Raw genomic sequence first — 23,006 nt, 5'->3', positions numbered from 1 at the left:
ATGAGAAGGAACGTGGTCCATACAAGGCAATGCAGTGCAGACAGTGTTGCTGGGAGCACATGATAATTGACTGTGGTGCGAGTTGAAGCTGGTGACATGAAGCTCAAAACCAAATGAGCTTTGTCAGACGTGTTAGGGTTTTTCATATATAAGTGGTATCATATGGTATTTATCTCTTTCTGATTTACTTCACTTTTGTTGCTGTTTAGTCACTCAGTCATGTCTGACTCTTTGCAACCCCATGAACTGCAGCATGCCAGGCTTTCCTGTCCTTCATGATCTCCCAGAGTCCACTCATACTTATGTCCATTGAGTCGGTGATGCCATCCAACCATCTCATCCTTACTTCACCTAGTATGATAATATATGTAAGTTTATAAAACACATCTTCTTTATCCATTCATCTGTCCATGGACTTTTAGGTTGTGTTTATGTTTTGGCTATTGTAAATAGTGCTGCTGCTATGAACATAAGGGAGCATGCATCTTTTTGAATCATAGTTTTGTCTGAGTATATGCCCAGGAGTGGAAATGCTGAATCATATATGCTATAGCAGCTCTATTTTTAGTTTTTTGAGAAACCTTCATATGGTTTTTCATTATGGTTATACCAGCTTATGTTCCCATCTACAATGTAGGACAATTCTCTTTTCCCAATACCCTCTTCAGAATTTGTTATTTGCAGACTTTTTAATGATGGCCATTCTGACAAGTGTGAGGTGATACCTCATTATAGTTTTGATTTGCATTCCTCTAAAGCCAGGCTTCAGCAATACGTGAACTGTGAACTTCCAGATGTTCAAGCTGGTTAGAGAAAAAGGCAGAGGAACCAGAGATCAAATTGCCAACATCTGCTGGATCATCGAAATAGCAAGAGAGTTCCAGAAAAACATCTATTTCTGCTTTATTGACTATACCGAAGCCTTTTGGTGGATCACAATAAACCATGGAAAATTCTGAAAGAGACGGGAATACCAGACCACCTGATCTGCCTCTTGAGAAATTTGTATACAGTTCAGGAAGCAACAGTTAGAACCGGACATGGAACAACAGACTGGTTCCAAATAGGAAAAGGAGTACGTCAAGGCTGCATATTGTCATCCTGCTTATTTAACTTATATGCAGAGCACATCATGAGAAATGCTGGACTGGAAGAAGCACAAGCTGGAATCAAGATTGCCAGGAGAAATATCAATAACCTCAGATATGCAGATGACACCACCCTTATGGCAGAAAGTGAAGAGGAACTAAAAAACCTGTTGATGAAAGCGAAAGAGGAGAGTGCAAAAGTTGGCTTAAACTCAACATTCAGAAAACGAAGATCATGGCATCTGGTCACATCACTTTATGGGAAATACATGGGGAAACAGTGGAAACAGTGTCAGACTTTATTTTGGGGGGCTCCAAAATCACTGCAGATGGTGACCACAGCCATGAAATTAAAAGACGCTTACTCCTTGGAAGAAAAGTTATGACCAACCTAGATAGCATATTGAAAAGCAGAGACATTCTTTGCCAACAAAGGTCGGTCAAGTCAAGGCTATGGTTTTTCCAGTGGTCATGTATGGATGTGAGAGTTGGACTGTGAAGAAGGCTGAGCACTGAAAAATTAATGCTTTTAAACTGTGGTATTTGAGAAGACTCTTGAGAGTCCCTTGGACTGCAAGGAGATCCAACCAGTCCATCCTAAAGGAGATCAGTCCTGGCTGTTCTCTGGAAGGACTGATGCTAAAGCTGAAACTCCAATACTTTGGCCACCCCATGCGAAGAGTTGACTCATTGGAAAAGACTCTGATGCTGGGAGGGATTGGGGGCAAGAGGAGAAGGGGAAAACGGAGGATGAGATGGCTGAATGGCATGACTGACCCGATGCACGTGAGTCTGAGTGAACTCCAGGAGTTGGTGATGGACAGGGAGGCCTGGCATGCTGCGATTCATGGGGTCGCAAAGAGTCGGACACGACTGATCGACTGAACTGAACTGAATAATTATAGTAGTTTCAGGTGTATAGCATAGTAATTCAGTATTTTTTACAGATTATGCTTCATTAAAAGTTATTACAGGAAAATGGCTGTAATTCTTTGTGCTATACAATGTATCCTTGTTACTTATATATTTTATTTTCTTCACTTTCTTTTTTAAACTTTTTATTTTATACTGGACTATAGCCAATTAACAATGTTGTAATACTTTTAGGTGGACAGTAAACAGACTCAGCCATACATACACTTGTGTGAATTCTCCCCCAAACTCTCATCCCATCCAGGCTGCCACATATTTTTGAGCAGAGTTCCATGGGTAGAGATCAATTTTTAAATAAAGAAGTGACATGAGATTTTTTTTTTTAAAGGATCTCACTAATTACAGTATGGAAAACATATTGGATGGGGCAAGATCCATGTTAAAATAGTTAGGAGGATAACAGTTCTCCAGCTAGTCACAAACCTTGAACTAGAATAGTCACTGTGAGTATGGGTGGGAGTATTTATTGAGCCCCTTCTATGTGCCAGCCACTGAGCTAAGTACTGAAACATCACTTCTGCCTTGAAAGACTCATGATCTTGAGAAGAAAACAGATCCACAAGCAAGTAGTTAAATACCAATCACACAAAATTTTATTAAGAAAACTCGTTATGCGTTCGTAACTCCAGGATGTCTTTGTGGTTTCTTTCATTCTCTTACCTTGATGTCTCCTTAATTTGACCATCTTTTGTGAGGTACAACCCTTGTCCTCCCCATTGCTATTTTAGTTGTTTATCCATTCTTCACATTGGTGGTATAAGTAAAACCCATTGCCAAGAGAAAGGATCCAAGGTTCTAGCTAACTGTAGTGAATTCTCTTCATACTGATTCTTTTCTTGTAACCAATCAAGACCTGAAATGAACTGCAGTAAGAACCCTGACTTTGGCCTCTTGGACTGTCCAATGACCCAGACAAACCACAGCTCCTCTTTGGTCTCTTCCTGGCCCTCTACTTGCTGAGTCTCTTAGGAAACTCCCTACTGCTGCTGGCTATTGGTGCTGATATCCACCTCCACACCCCCATGTACTTCCTCAGCCAGCTCTCCCTGGTCGACCTCTGCTTCACTACCACCACAGCCCGCTAAATGCTGGAGACTTTGTGGACCAGCAGCAGATTGATCTCCTTCTCTGATTGTCTGGCCCAGTTAAATTTCTTTGCAGTTTTTGCTGATATGGACAACCTGCTTTTGACTGCCATGGCTATTGACCACTATGCTGCCATCTGCCATCCCCTGCACTATGCACTCCTAATGACTCCTTGCAGATGTGCACTGCTGGTGGGTGAGTCATGGGGAGTGGCACACTCTATCTCTCTTGTCCATGCCCTGTTGCTATCCCAGCTCTCATTCTACAGTAATCAAGAAATTCCCCCCTTTTTCTGTGATTTCAGACCACTCTTTAGACTTTCCTGCTCTGATACCCACCTCAATGAGGACCTGACGATGGTTTTGACAGGACTCTTGGGAATCAGCCCTCTTCCCTGCATCATAAGCTCCTATGCCCATATTTTCCTTGCTGTAGCTTGGGTCCCATCAGCACAGGGCAAAAAGAAAGCCCTTGGCACATGCAGCTCCCACCTCTCCATGGTCACCCTCTTCTACAGCTCGGTCTTTGCCACCTACCTGAAGTCCCCGTCAGCTTCTCATGCCTCTGGGGAGATGGGTGCTGCTGTCACGTATGCCCTGGTCACCCCCACTCTCAAGCCTTTCATTTATAGTCTAAGAAATAAGGATGTGGAGAGTTTCCTGAAAAGGGTTCTGGGCATAGAAAGCTCATGGCATTAGGAATAATTCCAAGAAACAAGTGTTTTGGGGGATAAAAATCACACTGTTCACCACCACACTGATAAAGTGAGGCTATTGCACAGTATAGATATGCTATAGCATAAAGAACACTAAATAGAAATTAGGAGAACTAGTTGTTAGAACCCACTTTAACTGCTAGCTCTAGGTTTATATATTATATATTATCTATATTATTATATCAAAATATATCAGTAATATATCAAAGTGAAATTGTTAGTCACTCAGTTGTGTCCAACTCTTTGTGACCCCATGGACTGTAGCCCATCAGGCTCCACTTGTCCATGGAATTCTCCAGGCAAAAATACTGGAGTGAGTTGTCATTCTCTTCTCCAGAGGATCTTCCTGACCCAAGGATCGAATCTGGGTCTCCTGCATTTGCAGGCAGTCTGATCCACTAGGGAAGCCCACTTCAGGTTGTCGTGGTTTAGTCACTAAGTCGTGCAGGACTTTTGCAACCCCATGGACTGTAGCCCTCTAGGCTCCTCTGTCTATGGTATCCTCCAGGCAAGAATACTGGAGTGGGTTGCCATTTCCTTCTCATATATATATATATATGAATACCATAAATATTATATTATAATATATATAATGAGGTATATTAGCTAAATATAGTATACTTAACAGTGGATTGGATGAGCTGTTCTTTAAAGTTGACTTATAACACTAATAGTATTGAAACTTAGTCATCTGTTCTCATCATTACCACCATTTTGACCATCATTTCCATGGCTATCACTGGTTTAATAATGAAGATTCTCACCATCAGCTTTACTATAGTCAGTATCATTTTTTTGTCATTAGCATCACGTTACAAATTACCATCTTCAGCTCTTTCCCCATCAATACTTCCAGTACTATCACCATGAATAAGAGATTGGAAACTGATTCTATGCATTTTTTCATTTTCAATACCTCATTTTACAGAATCTTCTACTTCTTTGTGTTTTTGTGCTATGTTGATAATTGTGGGAAGTATCATAATGGCATGGTGGTTATGTTTTATAAAAATGTCTTCATAAATTTGAGAGTATAATAAATATTTACATTTGAAATGAATGATTGCATAGTTTATATAAAACAATACATACACAATGTCTAAAACTTTCTTTAAATTATTCCAGAAAAAAAGGAAATCTAGATATTTGGCACAATATTGGAAAAATATTGATGTCAAAGCAGGGTGATAGCTACAGGAGGGTTTTACACCACTGTCTGCATTTTTCTGAATGTTTAAAATTTTCTACATTAAACGTTAAAATGAAAAAGTAAAGTGCATTCAGCTTTAAATAATTTTTAAAATATCAATGTGTTAGGCACAGCAATCAATCCATAAAGAATGTATCAAGGTAAATTCTGAATATAAATAATACTTTTATAGAAGAAAAAATTGAATACAACTAAAAATTCCCAATGATAAGTGTTTATCTATTTGTAATTCTCCAGACCAGACTGTTGGAGTGGGTAGCCTTTCCCTTCTTCAGGGTATCTTCCCAACCCAAGGATCAAACCCAGGTCTCACACATTGCAGGTGGATTCTTTACCAGCTGAGGACACTAATTTAAGAATGCATTACAATATCAAACAACAATGCAAAAACCGCAATTACTTTTGCACCAAAGATACAGCAGGGCTTCCCCAATGGCCCAGCAGGTAAGGAAACTGCCTGCAATGCAGGAAAGGCAGGGTTGAGCCCTAGGTCAGAGAGACCCCTGGAGGAGGGCATGACAACCCACTCCAGTGTTCTTGCTGGGAAAATCCCATGGACAGAGGAGACTGCTGGGTCCATTGGGGCCTAAAGGGCCAGACATGACTTGAGCAACTGAACACAAATGATACAGCAAGAAGTGAAGATACTTTGGAGAGACAAGTCTCATTCTCATAGAGAGAAATAGAATTTTGGGGATCCCAAAATTAAAGAAAACATTTTAACATTATTACTAACTTTGAAGAGTCAGATTTAGAAAGAACAAAAGCAATACTACTTCTCCCTCTTTCTTTTTTTTGTTTTCCATAGAACCACAGTAAAAAATTAGTAGAATATTTAAAAGATAATCATCTTTCTGTATGGATCCATGGGATATGACTGGCCCTCATTCCTTAACTGTCATTGCCCAATTTCCTAGCATTTTATACAAAGCTTTTCCAGGGAAGTCCCCAAGATGAGAAAGTATATCCATCTCTCTGTCCCAGGAAATGAAAAGTAATTTAAGAATTCCTGAGGCTCTTGAAACTGTACTGTCTATGGTTCTGAACCTGAGAAAGAAACATAATAAGGAAAGAAAATAGGACCAATGAAAAAAATGGGACTCAAGATAGGAATCCTCCAAGGAGAATTTTCTTATATTGCAAGTATAGAAAGGTAACTTGTTTATTCTTTCAATAATCCTCCCAAACCCCAGGGACACTCTCTCACAGGGTTTGTGTATCTGAAGATCTGTGGATCATGAAAGACAGGCAAAATTTTAGAAAGAAGAGGTTTCGGCAGGTGAAGATCTTATACTGTAATTCCAATATAAGCTATCATGTCAAATACTTTTCTACTCTATTCATTTAAAATTTTTTCTACTATTTACTTTTCAGGAATGTCAACCTGAGAAGCCTTCTTAACTGTGGATTTGAGCAGTCAATCAGGTAGGAGAATGAACCAGGAGACAGGCTGGAGAGTTGCCCACCTTCTCTGTCTTCATGTCTGTATTAAATTTACATGCCAAGGATTTAGAGCTGAATTCCTATCTTATGATGGATATTGTGTTTGTGGATTACGAAGACTTTTTACTAGCTACATTTTTATTGCCATATCTCTAGATATTTTTCAAAGTAAATATATAGTTGATAAATATTCAGGATGCAGTGAAATAAGTATTTAGTACAGAAAGTCTGATTGCTCTTTTTTTTAAACGTTAGGAAGAAGTTTTTTACCCCAAGTGAATTTGTGATACAATTTTGTTTTGTAAGAAGAGAACCAAAAGCAATGCTTGGCATATGTGTACCATAACCAAGAATGATTAAGTTTAACCATATACAATATATACATGGCTATCAAGGAAAGTTACTCTTAATTCCTTAAAGCCAGCCTTCGATAAACATGTATTAACATCAAATAATTTCTCAAAATTCTCACTACATTTAAAGGTGATAATCTCATGGGATTTCTAGAAATGTTCCCTACTAAATTCACTTTTTTATTCTAGTCACATCATATCTTTGTCTTCTCCTTTCATGAGTTTCCCAAATATTGAATGATTCCTTTTAATAGCAAGCACTCTAATGTTTACATCTCCTTCAGAGTTCTTTATAGCTCTTATTATTCCCTCACTGTCAATTTTTCTTAGGTTAAAAACCCATCAAATGATTTTGTACTAAGTCAAGAGACAGTAGTGTGGTGGAGAGCTTAACAATTTACCCTCTGTTAGATCTTACGATGAGAAAAGACAAGTCTTTATCAGAAAAGATGGTAGGCTGGCAATTTGCTCTGAATCCCTGGAAAAAAGAAAAGATTTTCTCTTGAAAAGAGGTATATATATATTTGAAAAGATATGTCAAATAAAAAACAAAAGTGTTTGAGTAACAGTCCATAAATGGCATATAATGTTAATATTTAATAATCTAGTGGTCCAAATATTTTATAATCTGTGATGCTCAGACTATTTAAAACATCACTGCTCTTCCTCAAAATATTATTGTCTAGATGGGAAAATCCTCAGCTGCGGGAAACTGGTTCCCATCAGAGATAGCATTCCATATGTTATTTTCTCTTTTCTTTCAAGTGATGCTGAATATAACCTCAGTCACTGAATTTCTCCTCCTGGGAGTGACAGACATCCAGGAACTGCAGCCTGTTCTCTTCGTGATTTTCCTTGCAACTTACATTGTCAGCTTGGCTGGAAATGGAGCTATCCTGATGGTTGTCATCTCTGATTCAAGACTCCATTCTCCTATGTATTTTTTCCTGGGAAACCTGTCATGTCTGGATATCTGCTACTTCACAGTGACTCTGCCAAAGATGATGGGGAACTTCCTCTCTACCCACAAAACAATTTCTTTCTTGGGATGCATAAGCCAGCTTCATTTCTTCCACTTCCTGGGCAGCACAGAGTCCATGTTGCTGGCCATGATGGGCTTTGACCGCTTTGTGGCTATCTGTAAACCACTTCATTATACTCTTACCATGAATCATCAAGTCTGTATCCAGATGGCTGTCACTGACTGGATCACTGGTTTTTTCCATGCCCTGCTGCACTCAGTAATGACCTCTCGCTTAAACTTCTGTGGTTCCAACCATATCCATCACTTCTTCTGTGATGTTAAGCCATGGCTGGAATTGGCCTGTGGGACCGTTGAGCTCAATAAGTGGCTGCTCAATACTGTCACAGGCACCATTGCCATGGGCTCATTCTTTCTAACATTCCTGTCCTATTTCTATATTATTGTCTATCTTTTCTTCAAGACCCATTCTTGCAGCATGCTTCATAAAGCACTGTCTACGTGTACCTCCCATTTCTCGGTAGTTGTTCTCTTCTTTGTCCCTGTTGATTTTGTTTACATTCATCCAGCCTCAAGTAGCTCCATGGATCAGGATCAGATCATTGCCATTATGTACAGTGTGGTCACTCCTGTGCTAAATCCACTGATCTATACTTTGAGGAACAAGGAAGTAAAAGGGACCTTGAGGAGGGTGATGTGAAGGAGGCTCTGACTTGAAGATATCTGAAGAACTCTTTGGAGGCATAAATAAATAGGTAATGAGAAACTCGAGAGCCTACTAGGTTCCTCCATCCATGGGATTTTCCCGGCAACAGTACTGGAGTGGGGTGCCATTGCCTTCTCCATAGCAAGTTTATGCTGCTTCTCAAATTGTTTACTCTTTGTAAAACAGAGTGCGTGTGTGCTAAGTTGCTTCAGTTGTGTCTGACTCTTTGCGACCCTTGGACTGTACCTTATTGGGCTCCTTTGTCCATGGGATTCTCCAAGCAAGAATACTGGAGTGGGTTGCCATTTCCTCTTCCACGGGGTCTTCCAGACTCGGGGATTGAACTCACATCTCTTATGTCTCCTGCATTAGCAGGTGGTTCTTTACCACTAGTCCTACCTGAGAAGCCTATGAAACAGAAGGAATAGTATAAAGAAAAAATAAATGAAAAAGTCCAGTAAGTTGTGTTAAACAATGCATTTCTAGGTAATATAAGGGAAATTTGAACATATGTACACTCTCCATGGAATCTGAAAGCTGAATTTGTTTGGGAGATATTGGTTGATACAAATGATCTGTCATGTTTGTGCTCTTAAATAAAATCAGGTACAGAAATTTGCCTCAGTTACTCATACATTGTATAGCTGGAAAGTGCTTAGGCCAGTTTATCTGTGTGTTTCCTGCAAGTTAACATATTATAATGTGAACAATAAAATTATTGTGCCATTATACTTCAAGGATTTGAATTTAGGATCATGGGCAAAAATGGAAAAGTAAATATTAACTCATACATGAGTGAAAGGGCATTTTTAATCAGTATGTCGTGATTTCTTTTTCTCTAAGCGGGGAGGCAAGTAATTAAAACAACTATTGCTGTTAGTTCTAGTTAACAGAGGTAAAGTAACCAATGATTTATCTAGAGTTTTGTGAACTCTGACTGCAAAGATGCATTATAAGTCAACTGACAACCTGTCAAAGATTACTGTAAAATATTGGTAAAAGTATAGTCAGTTTGAAAAAAATCTCAGGAATACATTTTTAGCGTTTAGCATGTTATCTTCCCCTCAATTTTTGGTCATGAACATTGAGCTTCAAAACTTTCCCTATCATTTATTTTGTTCTTTGATTTCTATATTATTTTTGCAGATTGTAATGTGATATAATATGATGTATTTCCAGTGAAATATAAAGAATTCATAAAAATTTTGTTTTGCTTTCCTTACCTGTCACCAAGCTATACTAAGTGAAAGTTATTAAATAGTAATTGCTGAAGTATGTTTGGAGGCTAATAGGCAAGAATCACTATGTTCCTCACTTTCTACGTTTCTAGATGTGCCACTGAATCTGAAACCATGGTGGGTGCCGATACTTACAACTATTTAGAGATACAGAATCCCTGGTGTCCAGTGTTTAGGACTCCCTGCTGAAGGCACAGGTTCAATTCCTGGTTGGGGAACTAAGATCTCACAAAATAGGTAACACAGTCAATAAATTAAAAAATAGGAATAATAAATAAATAAAATAGAGATACAGACAGATAAGACTATAAAAGGATATTTTGAGATCACAGACAGACTGCTCAAATTTTTTACATTCACTTTTGTAAACCCAAGAAATTTGGTTCTAACCTTAACTCACATGGTTCTTCCATCTTCCAACTCTACCTTATTTGGTCTTTTGATTCCAATTTTGTTTAGAAAAGAATGTGTGTGGAAGAAGGCATCTTACATCCTGCACTGTCTAGGACAGAATTTCTATTGAACAGAATTTTTGACATAATCCAAGCTTCGTAGAGGCTGTAAACTGTAGAGGAGCACATGGTACCTATTGCTCTATGACACGCTGTCACCCTAAACACAGATGGTTAAACACCTATTTAATTAAACTGCATTATTCGGTAATTCAGAAATTGGGGAAAGGACAACAGAAAAGCACTGACTCTAATGTTTCAGGTCTCAACTGAGATGACTTTATCAACAGATGAATGAAATACTTTGTTAAAATTCAGTGTATTTGTATGACAAATGTTCTCAGAACAATAAAAATAAAAAGACACATATAATGTGTTATGACCGTATGGCAGTCACTTCGAGCTATTCTTATATAAGGAGACAGGGCAGTGACTAAACAGAAATTGTGAGTTTTAAGTAATCTTTCTGATTTTATGTCCAAATCAGTGTTAGACTCCTGTTTATTGATTTTATTCCTCAGCCCTATCTATAGGAAATTTTCTCAAGAAAAAATTCCTCCAGGTTTTTCTCTAATGAGTAACTCTGGGAACTGACCTCTAAGGCCAAAATGATTTATTCCTCAAAATCCTTCTGGTTCAAGAGAGATGAAGATTGATAATGCCCAGCTTCTAAACTACATTATTTTTACCTGGTCTCATCAGTGTATTCCAAGGCCCTGGCTCCTTTGCTCTTTCCATCTACTCACCAGTATCATTGGATAGATTGGAGAATTCCAAGGTCATTGTTTATAGAGATTGGGGTAGCCAGAGGCAAGTGTTGAAGCTGTCATTTGGCAAATGGATCAGCTTTCAAAGTGGACTATAGAGAGTTCAAGTTCTGCACTTGGTGGACTGCATAAGGTTGACAGTCTATTTGATTTGTGTATCTGTTTCCAATGCAGTATGTAAATCAAGCCAGCTGAAAGAAAATATCTTAATGGTTAAGACAGCTACTGTAGAACTGCCTAGTTGGAAGTTAAATATGTAAGCCAGAGTTAGGAAAATAAGTTGAAATTAGAAGTATAACTTGAGAGTTATCTGTTTATAGATATATAAAGCACAGAACTAGAAGACAGAGAAGAGGAGACGCACAAAAGTGGATAATAAGGAGGAAGAGCAGTAACCAGCCAAGGAGACTGGAAAGGAGCCACAATGGTGGCTCTCCTTGAATGCAGATTTTTTTATTATTGGAGTATAATTGCTTTACAATGTTGTATTAGTTTCTGCTGTACAGCCAGATGAATCAGCTATATGTATACACTTATCTTTTCAAAATATATTTCAGATGCCGATGGCATGGATGCTGATGGCATGGGCATTAGTAATTGAGGGTAGAGACAGTGAGCCTGTTAAGCTGCTGATGAAATTAATAATTAAGAAATTATTAATGTGATGAATATATTATGAACTTTGGCAAAAATGAAACACAATTGAAAGGTGGACAAAGTACATTGCATTTGTAATGGCAATTAGAAAGCCTGGATAGATGTTGGATTGCATATAGATACTCCTTGGATGAAGCAGATACGATACTACTACTAAAGCAGAGAGCAAGAAGTGAAGAAGACACATTGGCGATATCAGCCTCATTCTCCTAGGGAGAAGTGTGAGGTCTGGGACACCAAAATAAAAAAAAATATTTGTGTGTTAATACCAACAGTACAAGAGCCCTGGTGTTCCAGTGCTTAAGAATCTGCCTGCCAATGCAGGGGACACGGGTTTGATTACTGGTCCAGGAAGATCATATATGCTGCTGAGCAGCTAATCCCGTGCGCCACAACTCTTGATCCCAAGCTCTAGAGCCTGCGAACCACAACTACTGAAGCCCGCATCCTCTAGAGCCCATGCTCTGCAACCCGAGACGCCACCACAATGAGAAGCCCGTGCACCACAACGAGGGAGTAGCCTGGGCTCACAGCAGCTGGAGAAAGGCCGCGCACAGCAGTGAAGACTCAGTGCGGCCAAAAATAAACAAATCAAATTTTTAAAAAAACACCAACAGTGAAGTGTCAGACTCAGAAGGAACAAAAGCAATACCGCTTCTCCTCATTCCTCTCGTTTGCATTCCATAGAACCACAATAATAAATGAGTAGAATACCTAAACGATAATCATCTTTCTGTGCAGATCAATAGGATGTGACTGGCACTCATTCCTTAACTGTCATGGCCCAATTTCCTTCCATTTTATATAGAATTCTCCCAGAGCAGTCCCCAAGATGAGAAAGTGTATCCATACCTCTGTCCCAGGAAGTGAAAGAATATTTTAGAGAGTGCGATACTAAGTGAAGTAAGTCAGAGAATGAGAAGTATCATATGACATCCCCTGTAAGTGGACTCTCAAAGAAATGATACAAATTAAGCTACTTCTGGAACAGAAAGAGACTCACAAACTTAGAAAATGAACTTACAGGTGCCAGGGGAAGGGATAGTTAGGGACTTTGGTATGGTTGTGTACACACTGCTATATTTAAAATGTATAACCAACAAGAACCTATTGCATGGCACACGGAACTCAGTGTTATGTGCCGGCCAGGATGCGAGGGGAATTTGGAAGAGAAGAATGGATACATTTACTTGTATGACCTGAGTCCCTTCACTCTTCATGTGAAACTACCACAGCATTGTTAATTGGCTATACTCCAATTAAAAATAGAAAGTTTAAAGTTTGGGGGAAAAAAAGAAAACGTAGGCCATTGAGACCTATACTGTCTGTGATTCTTAAACTAAGAAAGAAGTACAGTAAGGAAAGAAAATTAGAATGCTGAAAAAAAACAAAAATGGAACTCAAGACAGGAGATCCCCAAGGAGAATTCTCTCATACTGCAGGTATAGAAAGAGCCTCCCAAACCCCTGGGATATTCTCTCTCAGGGTTTGTCTGAAGATCTGTGGGACATAAAAGACAGGCAGAATTTCAGAAAGAAGAGGTTTTGGAAGATGAAGAGCTTATATACTTTGTCCCAATATAAGTTGTCCCTTCAAATATATTTTTACTCTTTATTTTTCTCAATGTTTTTCTATTATTTACTTTACAGGAGTGTCAACCTGGTAAGCTTTCTTAGCGGTGAACTTGAACACTCAAACAGGTAGGAGAATGAGCCAGGAGACAGGCTGGGGAGTTGCACTTATTGTCTGCCTTCTTGCTAGTATTGAAGTTGAATGCCCAGGATTTCGGGCTAGTTTCCTATCTTATGATGGACTCCCCATTGTGTCTGTGGATTATGAAGGCTCTTTACTGCCTACATTTTTATTGCCTTTCTCTAAGTGTTCTCCAGAGTAAATATGTGATCTTTAAATATTCAGGATGCAGTGAAATAAATCATTTGGTACATAAAGTCTGATTACTATTATCTTTAGATGTTAGGAAATGGTTCTCTTCCCCAAGGATTTTTGAAATAATTTTGTTTTGAGGGTAGAGAACCAAAAATGATATTTGGCATATCATGCATCTCTTAAGCAGGAGTGATAAAGTTTAATAATATAAAAACATTCATGGTTATCAAGGAAAGCTACTCTGAATACCTGGAAGCCAGCCTTCAATAAAGGTGAAATAATGGTTAGATATTTACTCAAAATTTTTTCTAGCTATAAGGGTGAGAATCCCATGGGATTGCTAAAAAAGTTCCCTACTGAATTCACTTTTTAATTCTAGTCACATCAAATCTTTTTCTTCTCCTTTCAAGGATTTCCCAAACTTAAAATGTATCCTTTTTATAGAAAGCATTCCATGGTTTGCATCTCTAATTCAATTTCCTTAGAGCTCCTACTCTTCTCTCTTTGTTTATTTCTCTTAAGTACATCAAATGAGTTCTTACTTTGTTAAGAAAAAGCAGCGTAGTGGACTATTTAAAAATTGACTCTCTGTTAGATCCTAGGATGATAAACCACAAGTGTTATTAGAGAAGACGGTAGGCTGGCAACATGCTCTGAATCCCTGGAAGAAAGAAAAATATTGATAAATCTAATTTTTAAAAAGTGTTTGAGTAACGGTCCACAAGCACCATGTAACTTCAATATTTAATAATCTAGTGGTACAAACATTGTACAACCTGTGATGCTGGGACTATTTAAATAGCAATGCTCTCTCTCAAAATATTATTGTCTGGATGAGAAAATTCTCAGCAGGAGGACTCCGGTTCCCATCAGAGATCACATTCCATGTTATTTTGTCTTTTCTTTCAAGTGATGCTGAATCGAACATCGGTCACTGAATTTCTCCTCCTGCCAGTGACCGACATCCAAGTACTGCAGCCTGTTCTCTTTGTGCTTTTCCTTGCAATTTACATTGTCAATGTGGCCGGGAATGGAGCCATCCTGATGGTTGTCACCTCTGATCCAAGACTCCATTCTCCTATGTATTTTTTCCTGGGAAACCTGGCATGTATAGATATCTGTTTCTCCACAGTGAGTCTGCCAAAGATGCTGGAGAACTTCCTCTCTACACACAAAGCAATTTCTTTCTTGGGCTGCATAAGCCAGCTTCATTTCTTCCACTTCATGGGCAGCACAGAGGCCATGTTGCTGGCCGTGATGGGCTTTGACCGCTTTGTGGCTATCTGCAAACCACTTCATTATACTCTTATCATGAATCATCAAGTCTGTATCCAGATGGCTGTCACTGTCTGGATCATTGGTTTTTTCCATGCCCTCCTGCACTCAGTAATGACCTCTCGCTTAAACTTCTGTGGTTCCAACCAGATTAATCACTTCTTCTGTGATATTAAGCCATTGCTCAAGTTGGCCTGTGGGAACACTGAGCTCAACTGGTGGCTGGTCAATAATGTCACAGGCACCATTGCCACGGGTGCATGCTTTCTAACATTCCTGTCCTATTTCTATATTATTATCTATCTTTTCTTCAAGACCCACTCTTGCAGCATGCTTCGTAAAGCACTGTCTACGTGTGCCTCCCACTTCGTGGTAGTTGTTCTTTTCCACGTCCCTGGTGTTTTTGTTTACATTCATCCTGCCTCAAGTAGCTCCATGGACCAGGATCAGATCAGTGCCCTTATGTTCAATGGGGTCACTCCTGTGCTAAATCCACTGATCTATACTTTGAGGAACAAGGAAGTAAAGAGGGCCTTGAGGAGGGTGATTTCAAGGAGTCAATGACTTGAAGAAATCTAGAGAATTTTCTCAGGCATAAATCAACAGGCAATGAGAAACTGGAGATATGGAATTATACTGCTTGTCAGAGTATTTACTATCTGTGAAACAAAAGGAACTGTCTAAAAGAATAATAAATGGAAAAGTCCAAAAGTCATGTTAAACAATGCATGCCTATATAATATAAGGAAAACTAGAATAATTGTGATACTGAACATTGAATTTGATTGTTGGATTTGTTTTGGAGATATCAGTTGATAAAAATGATTTGTTATCTATTTTTTGTGTTCTTGAATAAAATCAGATACAGAAATTTGCCTCAATTACTCATACGTCGTATAGTTGGATAGTACTTAAGTATGTTTACCTATGTGTTCCCTGCAAGTTAACATATCATAGTGTAAATAATAAAATTATACTGTTTCAGAGACTTCTCTGGTGGCCCAGTGGTTAAGACTCCAAGCTCCCAGTGCAGAAGATACAGGTTCAGTCCCTAATCAGGAAATTAAGATCCCACATGTTGCATGGCACAGCCAAAAAAATAAAATAATTTTTAAAAATTATTACACTTTAAATTAAACTGTTTTCTTAAACTGCTATACTTTAAGGATTTTAATTTAGGGCCATGGACTCCACAAGAAAGAAAATGTAAACTCACATATGAGTTAAAGGACATTTTTAAGCAGTATGTCATGATTTTTTTCTCTAAGCAGAGAGGCAAGTAATTAAAATAAACAGTAGTCTGAGTTCTAATTAATATAGGTAATGTAACTAATGGTTTAGCTAAAGAGTTTTGTGAACTCTGACTCCAAAGATATTTAATAATTCAATTGAATAACCTGTCAAAGATCACTGTAAAATATTGTTCAAAGTGGAGTCAGCTTGAAAAAATCTCAGGAATATCTTTCTAGTTCATTATTGTTATTTTCCCCTCAATTTCTGGTCATGGAAAATTGAGTTTCAAAATTCTTCCTTTTTATTTAGCTTTTTGATTTCTATACTTATTTTCACAGACTGTAACATGATATATTATGATGTAATACCAATGAAATATGCTGCTGCTGCCGCTACTAAGTTGCTTCAGTCGTGTCTGACTCTGTGTGACCCCATAGATAGCAGCCAACCAGCCTCCCCCATCCCTGGGATTCTCCAGTCAAGAACGCTGAAGTGGGTTGCCATTTCCTTCTCCAATGCATGAAAGTGAAAAGGGAAAGTGAAGCCGCTCAGTCGCGTCCAACTCTTAGCGACCCCAAGGACCTCAGCCTACCAGGCTCCGCCATCCATGGGATTTTCCAGGCAAGAGTACTGGAGTGGGTTGCCATTGCCTCCTCCAATGAAATAGGAAGAATTCACAAAAAGTTTTTGTATTGTTTTTCTTATCTGTCACCAAACTTATACCAAGTGAAAACTATTAAATAGTAATTGCAGAAGTATTTTTGGAGCTAATTGACAAGAATTACTATGTTTCTCACTTTCTAAGTTCCTAGAAATGCCACTGGACCTGAAACCATGGTGAGGGCCAGCACTGAACACTATTTAGAGATACAGAATGCTGTGGCAGTTCAGTGATGAAGAGTCTGCACTTTCACTCTCGAGGGTCCGGGTTCAATCCCTGGCTAGGAAACTAAGATACCACAGAGCCAGACAGCACAGCCAAAAATAAATACATTAAATAGAGATACAGACAAGTAAGACTGTAAAAGAATATTTTGAGCTGATAGACTATTCAAATTGTTTACATTCACTTTTGTAAATCCAAAGAATTTGGTTCTGATCTTACTCACATGTTTCTTCTATCCTCCAATTCTACCCTCTTTGGCCTCTTAATTTCAGTTTTGTTAATAAAAGACTGTATGTGGGGGCAAGATATCTTACACTCTGGACTGTCTCAGAATTTCTGTTGAACAAAATTTTTGACATAATCCAACCTACATGGAGGCTGTAAACTATAGAGGAGCACATGATTACCTATAGCTGCATGATACACTGTCACCCTAAACACAGAAGGTTAAACACTTATTTAATTCAACCGCATTATTTTGTGATCCAGAAATTGGGAAGAGTACAGCAGGGAAGTACTGACTCTGTTTAATGATGTTACAGGTCTCAACTGAGATGACTTTATTTATAGATGTATGAAAATAATTTGATCAACTGTGATATATTTTCATGACAGAAATTCTCAGAACAATAAAAATAAAAGGACATGTATAACAGTTTATGCCTGTATGTCAGTCTCTTCCAACTATTCTTACTTAAGGAGACAGGGCAGTAATGAGGCAGAAATTGTGAAGTTTTAAGTAATCTTTCTAATTTTATTTCCAAATCAATATTCGGCTTCTGCTTAATTGTTGATTTTATTCCTCAACACTCTCTATAGGAAATTTTCTCAAGAAAAAATTTCTCCAGGTTTTTCTCTAATGAGTAACTGTGGGAAAAATTGAGATCTAGTTTCTTAGCAAGTTTAATTACTTTTATCTTTTTAAAATTGAATTATGGTTTATTTACAATATTATCCTACTATCAAGTGTACAGCATAGTCATTCATTATTTTTACAGATTATGCTCCATTAAAAGTTATTACAGGATAATCACTATAATTCTATCTGCTACACAATGTTTCCTGGTTGCTTATCTCTTTTCCTTTTTTTTTTTTTTCTCTTTTCCTTTTTAATGGATAAGCAACAAGGATATATTGTGTAGCACAGAGAATTATATTATTATATTACCTTTCCTTTTTATTTATTTCTATTTATTATTATTATTATTATTTTTAGGCTTCCCTCATAGTTCAGTTTGTAAAGAATGCGCCTGCAATGCAGGAGTCCCTGGTTTTACCCCTGCGTTGGGAAAATGTGCTGGAGAAGGGATAGGCTACCCACACCAATATTCTCAGGCTTCACTTATGGCTCAGCTGGTAAACAATCTGCCCACAATGCGGGAGACTGGGGTTCCATCTCTGGGTTGGGGAAGATCCCCTGGAGAAGGGAAAGGCTACCCACTCCAGTATTCTGGCCTGGAGAATTCCATGGACTATATAGTCCCTGGGATTGCAAAGAGTAGGACATGACTGAGCAATTTTCACTTTTTTTTTTAAGTTCTATTTTTATTGGAGTATAGCCGATTAACAATGTTATGTAGGTTTCAGGTAGACAGCAAAGGGACTCAGCCATACATATATCTGTATTCATTCTTCCCCAAACTCTCCTCCCATTCAGGCTACCATGTAACACTGAGCAGCGATCCATGTGGTAGAGATCAATCTCTCTCTCTCTCTGGCCCAATTATATTTCTTTGCAGTTTGCTGATATGGACAACCTGCTTTTGACTGTCATGGCTATCGACTGCTACGCAGCCATCTGCCATCCTCTGCACTATACACTCCTAATGACTCCTTGCAGATGAGCACTACTGGTGGGTGGGTCAGGGGGAATGGCGCATTCCAACTCTTTGACCCAAACCTTGATGCTAACCTATCATTCTATACTAATCTAGAGATGCCTCATTTTTTGTGTGTAATTTTAAACCTCTCTTAAGGCTTTTCTGCTCTGATGCCCACCTCAGTGAGGACCTGATGATTGTTCTGACAGGACTCTGAGGAATCAGCCCTCTCTTCTGCATCATAAGCTCTTATGCCCATATATTCCTTGCTGTAGCTTGGGTGCCATCAGCACAGGGGAAAAAGAAAGCCCTGGCCACATGCACCTCCCATCTCTCCATGCTCATCCTCTTCTATAGCTCGCTCTTTGCCACCTACCTGAAGTCCCCATGTCACGGGGGAGTGGAAGAAATGAAGCTGGCTATGCATCTGAAGAAGGAAATTGCTTTGTGAGTAGAGACAGAGTCTTCCAGCAATTTTGGCATCCCTTTAAAGATGTAGAGATTGTCAAGAAAGGACAGAAATACAAACATGTGAAATCAGAACAATAACTTAAACAATGAGCACACAATAATTATTTATTTGTATTATATTCATGGCATACTATAACAAGCAATTATTGTGATGAATATATAATGAGCTGCAATGCAACAAAAATGAACTGTGATAGATGGACAAAGTACATGGCATACAACAATAATTACAATGCTTGGATCCATGTCAATTGCATATAGGTATTCTTTGGATGAAGCGGAGAGAATATTGTTACCTAAAGCATACAGCAATAAGTGAAGATACACATTGGAGAGACCAGCCTCAGTCTCCTAGAGATAAATTTGAGCTTTGGGGATCCCAAAATTGAAAAAAAAATATTTAAATGTTACTACCAGCAATGAATACTCAGATTTAGAAGGCACAAAAGCAATACTACTTCTTCCTAGTCCTCTTTTTTGTTTTCCATAGAATCACAGGAATAAATGAGTATAATATTTTAATGATAATCAATTTCTGTATGGATCATTGGGATATGACTGGCCCTCATTCCTTAACTGTCATTGTCCGATTTCCTTCCATTTTTCCATGGAAGTCCTCAACATGAGAAAGTGTATCCAAATCTCTGTCCCAGGAAATGAAAGGTAATTAAAGAAATCCTGAGGCCCTTGAGAACTGTACTGTCTGTGGTTATGAAACTAAGAAAGAAACAGAGTAAGGAAGGAAAATAAGGAAAAAAATGGAACTCAAGATCGAAATTCCCCAAGGAGAATTCTCTTATATTGCAGGTATAGAAAGGTAACTTGTTTATTCTTTCAATAATCCTCCCAAACCCCAGGGACACTCTCTCTCAGGCTTTGAATATCTCAAGATCTGTGGATCATAAAAGACAGGCAGAATTTCAGAAAGAAGAGATTTCAGAAGACGAAGAGTTTATGCTGTAATTCCAGTATAAACTATCACATCAAATATTTTTCTACTCTTTATTTTTCAAAAATTTTTCTACTATTTACTTTTCAAAAGTGTCAATCTGATAAGCCTTCTTAGCTATGAATTTGAACACTCAATCAGGTAGGAGAATGAACCAGGAGACAGGCTGGGGAGTTGCCCATATCCTCTGTCTTCTTGTTTAGACCTGTTTCCTATCTTACCATGAACCTTGTCTTTGTGGATTATGAAGACTCTTTGTTGCCTACATTTTTATTGCCATATCTCTAGATAGTCTCCAAAGTAAATACGTAATCGATAAATATTCAAGATGCAGTGAAATAAATATTTGGTACAGAAAATCTCATTGTTATTTTCTTTAAATGTTAGGAAAAGATTTTTCCCCCAAGGGAATTTTTTTTATGTAATTTTCTTTTGCAAGCAGAGAATCAAAAACGATGTTTGACATATGTGTATCTTGATCAGGAGTGATAAAGTTTAACAGTATACAAAATATACATGGCTATCAAGGAAGGCTACTCTGAATTCCTGAAGCCATCTTTACAAAAAAGATGTGCAGCGTCCAGCATAGCAGGTGAGGAAGACCTGAAACCCGGGGGTGGGGGGGCACATAATGAAAAAACAGATGCATATATTTGGCAAGCGGGGAGTCAGGGGGCCCTCCTGCTCTCCATGGCAGGAAGACAAGATGGCTCCTTTCAGCCCTCACTTTTATTGGCACAAGTCACATGAGATCAATAGGATAAAGCTATACTGGGGAGTTTGATCAGCACACCATCAAGAGGGAGTAAAATTAAGGCTCTGCTGTTAATCAGGAACATCTTGCTTGGTTTCCATGAGGACGGACACAGGGGCAGCCAGTGAAGCCGAGCAGAGAGCACGGCCAGCTCCACATATGTCCATCGGGCATGCTTACTAGGACAATCTCGCGGGCGCGGTTTGCCGCACCCTCTTGTCATGGGGCAGGTTCTGATCTCTGCCCTGCCAGGCTGCAACAAAGATGTAATAAAGGTTAGATAATTTCTCAAAATTTTCTCTAGCTACAAAAGTAATAATCCCAGGGGATCTCTGGAAATGTTCCCTAGTTGATTCACTTTTTTATTCTAGTCAAATCAAATCTTTCTCCTTTCATAGATTTCCCAAACTTTGAATGATTCCTTTTTATACGAAGTGTTCCAATGTCTGCATCTCGATTCAGATTTCCTTATAGCTCTTATTATTCTCTCATTGTCTATTTTTCTTAAGTAAAAACTTCAGATGGTTTCTTCCCAGGTCAAGAGATAGCACTGTGGTGGAGTGCTTAAAAATTTACCTGCTTTTGGAGTTGATTTAGGATGATAAAAGGCAAGTTGTATCAGAGAAGATGATAGTCTGGCTAAAGAAAGTCTGGCATTTTTCTTTCCTGGAAGAAAGAAAAATATCAATGATAAATCTAATTCTTAAAAGGTTTGAGTAACAGTCCATAACCAACACGTGATCTTATTTAAATAGCAATTCCTCAAAATATTATTGTCTAGATGGGAAAATCCTCAGCTGTGGGACTCTGTTTCCATCAGAGATCGCATTCCATATGTTATTTTGTCTTTTCTTTCAAGTGATGCTGAATCAAACCTCAGTCACTGAATTTCTCCTCCTGGGAGTGACAGACATCCAAGTACTGCAGCCTGTTCTCTTCGTGATTTTCCTTGCAACTTACATTGTCAATGTGGCTGGGAATGCAGCCATCCTGATGGTTGTCATCTCTGATCCAAGACTCCATTCCCCTATGTATTTTTTCCTGGGAAACCTGTCATGTCTAGATATCTGCTACTCCACGGTGACTCTGCCAAAGATGCTGGAGAACTTCCTCTCTACATACAAAACAATTTCTTTCTTAGGATGCATAAGCCAACTTCATTTCTTCCACTTGCTGGGCAGCACAGAGGTCATGTTGTTGGCCATGATGGCCTTTGACCACTTTGTGGCTATCTGCAAACCACTTCGTTACACTATTATTATGAATCATCAGGTCTGTACCCAGATGGCTGTCACTGTCTGGATCTTTGGGTTTTTCCATGCCCTGCTACACTCAGTAATGACATCTCGTTTAAACTTCTGTGGTTCCAACCACATCCATCACTTCTTCTGTGATATTAAGCCATTGCTGGAGTTGGCCTGTGGGAACACTGACCTCAATGAGTGGCTACTTCATACTGTCACAGAGACCATTGCCATGGGCTCATTCTTTCTAACCCTTCTCTCCTATTTCTACATTATTATTTATCTTTTATTCAAGACTCATTCTTGCAGAATGCTTCGTAAAGCACTGTCTACTTGTGCCTCCCACTTCATGTTGGTCCTGTTTTTCTCATTTACATTCGTCCTGCCTCAGGTATCTCCATGGACCAGGACCGGACTGTTGCCATTATGTACAGTGTGGTCACTCCTGTACTAAATCCACTGATCTATACTCTGAGGAACAAGGAAGTAAAGGTGGCCTTGAAGAGGGTGATCAGAAGGAGGCCCTGACTTTAGGAAATCTAGAGAACTCTTAGAGGTATAAATAAACAAGCAATGAGACAGTTGAGATGTTAAATGATACTGCTACTCAAAAGTGCTTGCCATATATATTACTTTGCCAGCAAAGGTCCGTCTAGTCAAAGCTATGGTTTTTCCAATAGTCATGAATGGATGTGAGAGTTTGACCATAAAGAAAGCTGAGCACTAAAGAATTGATGCTTTTGAACTGTGGTGTTGGAGAAGACTCTTGAGGGCCCCTTGGACTGCAAGATCAAGCTAGTCAATCCTAAAGGAATATTCATTGAATATTTATTGTAAGGACCAATGCTGAAGCTGAA

At 38.7% G+C, this 23,006-nt stretch overlaps 2 protein-coding genes and 3 pseudogenes across 2 annotated transcripts; all 5 read left to right on the top strand.

The window, feature by feature from the left end:
- The first annotated feature begins 2,879 nt into the window (after window positions 1-2,879).
- On the top strand, window positions 2,880-3,805 carry LOC113881138 (annotated as a pseudogene).
- Window positions 3,806-7,595: 3,790 nt separating this feature from the next.
- Window positions 7,596-8,510, top strand: LOC113881203 (olfactory receptor 12D2-like). Its single transcript, XM_027524039.1, has one exon. It carries the CDS (start codon window positions 7,596-7,598, stop codon window positions 8,508-8,510), a length of 915 nt encoding a protein of 304 aa, XP_027379840.1.
- Window positions 8,511-14,429: 5,919 nt separating this feature from the next.
- Window positions 14,430-15,356, top strand: LOC113881467 (olfactory receptor 12D2-like). The gene has a single exon (XM_027524492.1). The coding sequence runs from the start codon at window positions 14,430-14,432 to the stop codon at window positions 15,354-15,356; it is 927 nt and encodes a 308-aa protein (XP_027380293.1).
- A 686-nt stretch (window positions 15,357-16,042) lies between these two features.
- On the top strand, window positions 16,043-19,182 carry LOC113881465 (annotated as a pseudogene).
- Window positions 19,183-21,766: 2,584 nt separating this feature from the next.
- On the top strand, window positions 21,767-22,677 carry LOC113881464 (annotated as a pseudogene).
- Window positions 22,678-23,006: the final 329 nt, after the last annotated feature.

Source organism: Bos indicus x Bos taurus, chromosome 23, assembly GCF_003369695.1.
Source record: "Bos indicus x Bos taurus breed Angus x Brahman F1 hybrid chromosome 23, Bos_hybrid_MaternalHap_v2.0, whole genome shotgun sequence".
Taxonomy (NCBI): Eukaryota; Metazoa; Chordata; class Mammalia; order Artiodactyla; family Bovidae; genus Bos; species Bos indicus x Bos taurus.
Note: the sequence above shows the minus strand (reverse complement) of the source record. Positions and strands in the feature narration are given on the sequence as shown.

Bases quoted from the DNA above. Each gene is read 5' to 3' on its own strand.
- LOC113881203 (XM_027524039.1), top strand. From the start codon at position 7,596: ATGCTGAATATAACCTCAGTCACTGAATTTCTCCTCCTGGGAGTGACA.
- LOC113881467 (XM_027524492.1), top strand. From the start codon at position 14,430: ATGCTGAATCGAACATCGGTCACTGAATTTCTCCTCCTGCCAGTGACC.